The 8,562-nt window shown below is 39.1% G+C and overlaps 1 protein-coding gene across 1 annotated transcript in view; it reads left to right on the top strand.

The window, feature by feature from the left end:
- Positions 1 to 6,369, top strand: part of LOC126401186 (brain-enriched guanylate kinase-associated protein-like) — a 45,684-nt gene extending 39,315 nt beyond the window's left edge. Inside the window, exon 5 of the mRNA XM_050062304.1 lies at positions 6,334 to 6,369. Within this exon, the coding sequence (XP_049918261.1) occupies positions 6,334 to 6,369 (36 nt within the window). The remainder of the gene's footprint in view (positions 1 to 6,333) is intronic.
- The last annotated feature ends 2,193 nt before the right edge of the window (positions 6,370 to 8,562 follow it).

The following is an 8,562-nucleotide window of genomic DNA, read 5'->3' as shown; positions in this document are numbered from 1 at the left end:
ATACTATACTATGACTTTTTTTCATCATTTGGGACAACATACTATACTATGACTTTTTTTCATCATTTGGGACAAGATACTATACTATGACTTTTTTTTCATGATATGGGACTCCATGCTATACTTTGACTTTTTTGTATCGTTATGGACAACATACTATACTATGACTTTTTTTCATGATTTGGGACAACATACTATACTATGACTTTTTTTCATAATTTGGGATGACATACTATACTATTAATTTTTTTGATAATTTGGGATGACATACTATACTATGCCTTTTTTTCATCGTTATGGACAACATACTATATTTTGAATTTTTTTCATAATTTGGGATGACATGCTACACTTTGACTTTTTTTGATGATTTGGGACTACATGCTATACTATCACTTTTTTTCATGGTTTTGGACGACATACTATACTAGGACTTTTTTTCATCTTTATGGACAACATACTATACTATGAATTTTTTTTCATCTTTATGGACAACATACTATACTATGACTTTTTTTCATAATTTGGGACGACATACTATACTATGAATTTTTTTCATCTTTATGGACAACATACTGTACTATGAATTTTTTTCATCTTTATGGACAACATACTATACTATGACTTTTTTTCATAATTTGGGACGACATACTATACTATGACTTTTTTTTCATGATTTGGGATGACATGCTATACTATGACTTTTTTTCATGATTTGGAACGACGTACTATACTATGACTTTTTTTCATGATTTGGGACGACATACTATACTATGACTTTTTTTCATAATTTGGGACGACATGCTATACTATGACTTTTTCCATGATTTTGGTCGACATACTATACTATGACTTTTTTTCATGATTTGGGGTGACATACTATACTATGACTTTTTTTCATGATTTGGGACGACATGCTATACTATGACTTTTTCCATGATTTTGGTCGACATACTATACTATGACTTTTTTTCATGATTTAGGTCGACATGCTATACTATGACTTTTTTTCATGATTTGGGACGACATATTATACTATGACTTTTTTTCATGATTTGGGATGACATACTATACTTTGACGTTTTCCACGATTTGGGTCGACATTCTATACTATGACATTTTTTTCTCTTTTGTCGACATACTATAGGATGACTTTTATAGCAGTTTTTTCAACATAATATACTGACTTTCTTCCCCCAACATACTATACTATGACTTTTTTGCACTTATTTGATAGTACAGTATGTTATAAAACACCTCATAGTATAGCATGCTATAAAAATATTTCATCATTTAAAAAGTATGATGGTGTATTTCACAAAAATAAATATAATAGAAACTTATTAAAAAGTCATATTGCCATTAAAAATTTACAGTGTACAATTTTCATCAAAAATGTCATAGCATAGCATGCCATACAACAATATCGTCAAAAATGACATAAAAATGTTATAACATTGTAGGTAATGAATAAAAGAGTTTAAAGAAAAGTCATACTATTGTTTGCTGTAAAAATCTCAGAAAAATGTCAAAGTTGAATATCTATACACATTAAAAAATATCATACAAAAATTCATATTACAGTTTGTTTTTTGTCAAAAATTACATAGTATAATATGCTTTTAAAATGTCACAGTATAGAATGTCATGAAATCTTCATAAAAAAGTAATAGTAAAGCATGCCATAAAAAAATTCATAACAGTCACTGTAATATATGCCATAAAAAATGTCATTAAAAAATTTAAGTATAGGGGCGTCGGTGGCTTAGTGGATAGAGCAGGTACCCCATGTAAAAGGCTGTTGCCGCAGGGTAAAGGTAAAGGTAAAGTTCCACTGATTGTCACACACCTGAGTGTGTGAAATTTGTTCTCCGCATTTGACCCATCCCCTGAAGGAGCGGTGAGCAGCAGCGGTGCCGCGCTCGGGAATCACGTGGTGATCTAACCCCCCAATTCCAACCCCTGATGCTGAGTGCCAAGCAGGGAGGCAATGGGTCCCATTTTTACAGTCTTTGGTATGACCCGGCCGGGGATCGAACCCACGACCTCCCAGTCTCAGGGCAGACACTCTANGAGTGCCAAGCAGGGAGGCAATGGGTCCCATTTTTACAGTCTTTGGTATGACCCGGCCGGGGATCGAACCCACGACCTCCCAGTCTCAGGGCGGACACTCTACCACTAGGCCACTGAGCTGGTAAGGACAGACACAGGACAGGGGCCCGGGTTCGACTCTAGCCTGTGGCCATTTCCTGCATGTCACTCACCCTCTCTCTCTCCCCCCTTCACACTTGTCTGTCCTGTCAATTAAAGGCTAAAATGCCCAAAAAATATCTTTAAAAAAAATAATTCAAGTATAGTATGTCTTAAAAATGTCATAAATTTGCTGTTTTTCTCACTGACAGATGTAACAAGTGGTGAAGCTGACACTCATATTATGCAAACAAATGTATAAGGGTGTTTCTACATCCATTTATAGATACCAGTGGGATCTGAAACACAAATAGTTGTCATCTCAGATGACAAATCTAGCAGGATTCCATAACTACACAGGATTTCACATTGCAGCTTTGCAATTATTAAACTGTTGGAAACTTTAGCATACAACCTGTTCTGGACTAATATTAAAAACAAGCTACAACTTTTAATACTTTTTAAGACCCTGCGGACATCCTGATAAGTATGTATGCATCAGGGTCTGTAATCTCTGGAAATAAAATATAATAGAGGATGTTCTAACTTTCTATTACCCTAGATATTCAGATGTGCCCGTCTAAAACCCATCTACATGGGTAATGCCTTTCATTAAGTGAGCAAAAACATCAGCTTAATGTTCCACAAATCCTGGCCTGCAATAATGAGCACTTGGAAGTGGGATATATTTCCAGTAATTCTGCCCTCTGCCATCTGAACACGGGCTTATCTAACGTCCATTTTACCACATCCATCAGCTGAGAAGAGACTCTGATGGTGATGGAAAAGCAAATGACTTGAATGTATGTGCCTGATGGTGCTTTTTCACAGTTTTTTTTTTCCCTCTCAGCATCTTGTTACGTCAACGAGCAGCTTTCTGCTCATCAGGCACTACACTGCTGTGGGCTGCTGCAAGGTGACCCTAATGCTTCCTAGACCTCTCTAGCAACTGCAAAGGATGTAACATTTAGAGATCTGACCTGAAGTACTTCAAGTTAGCGGTTTCCAGCAGAATCCCTGAGAGAGAAAGGATTTTCTCTCCAGTCTGAGACATAAAACACGACAACATTTTAGTCATTTTGTCAATTTATTCTAATAATTCAGCCTATTTTACAAAACCTGATAATGCTTAAAATGAAATCATTTGATATTCACTAGTAATTGTACATTGTAGCTCTGTGCTCAAGTAAATGACAGTGTAAAGACATTTTAAAGAAGTGGTAGCAAATTTAAGCGTTAAACATAGCAAAACATTCATTCTTTCACTGTGCAGCAGAAAGCAAAAGTCGTTTAAGAAGCAGTGCTAGTACGCCAGAGGTTTGGGGACAATTAACTTCCAATCCAGCTGATTTTCAACTCAACTTGGAAAGTGGATTTTATTTCCTATGAACATGATCAATCAAATCTGTCACAAATGATTGAATTAAGGTTCGTAATTACGCAAATTACTGTTGCAAAGCAAATTGACTCCAAACCTGCTGTTACTCTTAAGCATATAACATTTGCAAACAAGTTAAATTTGACTTAACATTCATAAAGTAGAATATACAGCTCTCAATCAACAGAAATATCATCAAAATGTGACTAAAGGTCATAAACACCTGATTTTAGGAAAATGAAAAATTCTGTGCTTGTTCCACCACAACATAAATACACACCCCACATCACATGAACACAAAATATTAAAAACATTCAAAGGATAAGTAAACAGCAGTAAAAGTTTGAAAGTATTGAACCTGTGCTTTGCCAGCATTCATGTCAGTAAAGGGGTCTGAGAGCTGTAACTGTAGTTGGTCGTAGTTTCCAGTTCTCTATTTATTTCATCTAGTTTAAGGGTTGAAATTTCTTGTATCAAAAGTCATGTGACCTTAAATGTAATTCCAACGGCCTAAAAATGAATACAAGAGGATTTATCGCCAACCACAGGTTCAAACAAGATAGATGTGATTATACTGTATATTCAGTGTTGAAGGAAAAAAAACACACTTCAATTACAAGTACATTCATTCTGCAAGTGGGCCCAGAGATCTTTGGGAAATGTAGTCTTTTTTTTTCCATTTCACAGAAAAACACAAAAGGTGCAGTTGCACAATAGTGCATTTTTTCCTCTGTCCAGATAATGAGGTCTATGATGGTCATGAGTTCGGCCTTCATCATCAGTGTTATCACCGAGTTAATACTGCCAATGCACAAACATTGCATAAGGCATGTGAAAAGAAATATATAGGCCAGCTGTATATTCTATTATAACTCTAGCTAAATACATAGGACCATGAATACACGTTTAAGGCCGTCTAGACCCATTTTATTCTGCACAAGCATTCTGCTAACAATTGGCTTAGATGAATATTGTTTGGTATAGATGTGCACAAAGATGGCAAGCAGTACGTCTTTGTCCAAGTGGAATGCTTATATAGAGTTAGTCAACATTCAATGATAAGGTCATCATGGCTATCTGAAATCTGAGAAAGTCAGCAGCAACACTGAAACATTTTCTTCACTTAAAGGGGTACTCCAACACTTCTGTGCAGTTCAGGGTCAGATTAAATGTAGGATTCAGAAATGCTGGATACTACTAATATTAATAGTAATACTCTTGGATACCAAGCCTGGGAACCAGACGAATCTGGGAGCTCATGTTTAATTTGCTCTGGCAGATTTGTCTGGTCTCCCTACCATTTTGACAGTTTCCAGCCTACAAGGCCGGGCCAGTCACACTTGTTCATCTAATAGGAGGTTTTAGACGATGACTGATGTGACCTATGTGATGATGTCATTTTTGGCTCGTGTACCCTAGCACCGGAGACATTACGGTAAGCATGAATCTAGCTTAGTGAAGAGGAACGCCAGCCAAGATGATGAAGAGAGCTGATGTAGAACTATTTTCAAATTCTGATGGCAAAAACGGCAAGACTCGTTCACAGACAAATTAATGCCACACCATCCAAGCTAATGTCTTCAAGCTGTAGTCAGTTAACTTACTCATGGTAATTTGTCTGTCGCTCAATGCTACGTCATGTTCCGTTGCTCTGACTGGTTGGAGGTCTATCAAATTGCATCCACTCCGGTCTCACTCCGAAGTCGTCGAAATCCGGCGCTTGGGCAATGACTAGCACTGACGAAAAAAGCCGTCCTTTAACATTGGTGACATGATACGCAGCTGATCCTGTTACAGTTTAATGGCACCCCAAGGTGTCTGGGGGAAACGTGGTGGGACAAGAATGAAAATAAGGCGGCTAAAGTCTGAGTGGGGTGGGTGGGAGTGATGGTGGATGGGTCCAACAAACACTGACTTTCACCCACATCCCATGAGATTATAAAGCAAACCCTGTTTGTTTTTCCTAAACCCAACTACGTGTGTTTGTTGTTGAAGGAAAAAAAACATCAATTTGCAGTGTTGTACTTACGCAAACCGTTTATTTTGAAAAATACTGCACGTAAACGTTATATTTCCTGTGAAAACGGAAGTGTATTTTGAAAGACGACAATGCGCGTAACAGGCTAAACTTGACACAGTGTCCCTGAACGTCAACAACCAACGCACCTAGGGTACCTTTTATGTCGTATCTGATGTAGAAAGTCCATTACCAAACGTCAATATGTGATGAAGTCGGAGTGAGAACGTGTTGTTGAGAACACCCCTTGCAAATCAAAAGACTTACTTGTATTTGCGATTTGGTTCAGCGATGTCAGGTAAATAAATAGGCAACCATCTGACATTAGACCTCCATGCCTTCTAAAAGATCCACCTCTTTCAAACCCCTGGTGCTTAGTTTGTAATGAAGGGTCTCGGTTTTTAAAAAAGTCCAAGCTAAGATAACCCTGATGGCATCACTATGACATTGCCAGACGTCCCCTCCTAAGGACTCAACAGAGGACATTCTACAACAGGGCGAGTGGTAATCTCCGTGACGAGTAACCTGATGTTCATTTGTAAAATTAGTGGAGTGCCCCTTTAACTGTGCTCCCAATCAACTAAAACAAACTGATCATTTAAGCCCTTATAGTCACAATTAAACAATAACCAAAGCTAACCTGTGTGTTCACTCTACTTCATTTGCATCACTCTACATTTTTATTAAACTCATGAATTTGGTCTTCACATCTAATTTCACATGCATTTCTTCCTCACTTTGCCTGCAGGTTCCCTCATACACAGACAGCCTGGTCTCAGAGTAACACATCAGTGCCTTCGCCTGCCACCCTTGACTTCACAGAGACAGAAAGACATTTCTAATGCATCTCAAATGATGCAGTATCATTTCCCCATCATGCGCAACTAGGAAGCAATTAAAACTGAAATATCTAAGTGCACCTGATGACTTTATGGAGACCTTAGCAATTACGCAGTGGAACCATGTGCCTCTCTTGTAAACAAACTTGCTTTGTTCTTCGGTGAGGTCATTTATAATAAGAGAGCAAACAAAGCACCATCAGGGATTTTTAGAAAGTAGCACATATAGATACTAACATGCACTCACATAGCCATACATGCCCTTTCTCGACAAATGCAGCACTGAGATTGAATGCCTGCCTCTCTGCCATAACATTCGAACGCCAAAAATAGATATCCCTGGTGTATTGGCTGTGCTTTCTACACACACACACACACACGCACACACGTACAGCTGAAGCCAGGGATTGGTGGAGTAGCTGAATACAAGAGATACTTAGTCATTGCTAATCCACAGAGAAGAGAAATGGGAAGGAGGAGAAGAATTAGGCCAAAAATGAGTGTGATCTATATGTAGAAATCAGGTCATTGGCTGTATATGGGACAAAGATACTGCTGTGCATGTGAAGGATCACAGCGTAGGTACTGATAGCTGTATGGAATTAACCAAACAAACCTCTGACATTCACACCCTGAATGAAGACATATTGTCTAACTTCACTATGTGCCACAAAAAAACCTTATAATGATAGCAGTGAAGCTGTTATTGTGCACAATAAGCACTGTACTCGTGTCCTTCTATTGGGCAAAACTCTAACTAGCTTGCCATTGTCACATAAAACACCAAGACACAATCAGCAAACAGTGGTGGCCTATCTTAGCTTTGCTTGATGCATGCATTGCTTAACTTTAAATGCAACCCCTACTCATTAAGTAAATGAACAGCATCGACAGCAGCTTTAAGCAACAGCATTTTCCACTATATAGCCATGTATTTTAAATAAATATTAGCTCCTAAATCCTTCGGGGGACCTCTACAGCTGTCTGTTGTAGTTACAGTGCTCTGCTGGATACATTCTGTAGGTTTGTGGAAGCGGATTTAGGATCGAGATTTGAGCGGTTGCTAGGTGACTGGATAAAAAGAGGCCACAGGTGGAATCGTCCCAGCTTGTACTCCTCTCCTGCTCGCTTGTTTGTTTGTCCTTGATTACGCTGCCAAAAAACAATAGTGGACGAGTGGTCACCTGGAAGCCAAGGCACGTGTTCTGTGTTTGTCTCAGCCGGCTAAATTCCACATTTTTGTGCATTTTTCTCTTTGTCAGACTCTTTTCAAGTTCCCGCCTCTTTACTGCATCCTTGGTTTTATGTAACAGTGCAGCAATCCCTATCACAGCTTCACCTCTGATTCTGTTTCACTGCCCTTCACTTCTCTCTAGATGTATTGGAGAGCCAGATTGTTCAGTGCTTTCTTCCATCTCTTCATCTTTCTTCCTTTCTTTCTCCCTCTTCTAAAAGGTTAACATTACATAATAATAATGCAATTCTTACTGGCTTTCCATTCATTGCTACATAAGTTAAGACATAGAGCCTCACAGGCCTGTCTGAACCTCTCCTCCCACATCACCTGAAATATGACTCATCCATCAACTGTGCAACACAATCTTTCCTTTGCAAGTCCAACACCACACCACACTGCAAGCAGCAAATAATCTTTAAAAACAACATCCTGTACACATTGCACCGGCACTGGCTTCATTTGTTTGCGAGCCAGAGAATTCACCCACAAACGCACCGAACAGGAAGCTCCTTACTAGCATTTGTGATTATTGTAGGCACTCTAAAGACCTGGAGGACCAGCCTCAGGATACAAGAGCAGAGAGATGGAAACTGGAGAGCAGCCGTGTCAATGAGTGATAGCTTAAGAGTGGAGGTCTACCCTCCCATTGATGTAAAGCACATTAAAGCGGTGGTGGTGGAAATTGGAAATGCGAGTCTCTATAGTCCTATTTGAGCTTCACAGGCCAGGGGAGGCACGTGCGGAGTCCCAGCATGGAGGAGAAGATGATGGTGGGTCGATGTTTCTTGAACCTCAGGCCTTTCTTCAGTCGCTGACTGTTCTCTACCACGTACAGCTCCCCCTGCTGGGCTGCACTGGATATCCGCGACACCACCTCCCCGTGAACAACCACCTCCTGCTC

The sequence above is a fragment of the Epinephelus moara genome, chromosome 14 (genome assembly GCF_006386435.1).
Source record: "Epinephelus moara isolate mb chromosome 14, YSFRI_EMoa_1.0, whole genome shotgun sequence".
Classification (NCBI taxonomy): Eukaryota; Metazoa; Chordata; class Actinopteri; order Perciformes; family Serranidae; genus Epinephelus; species Epinephelus moara.
The sequence above is the reverse complement of the archived record's forward strand: the minus strand, read 5'-3'. Positions and strand labels throughout refer to the sequence as shown.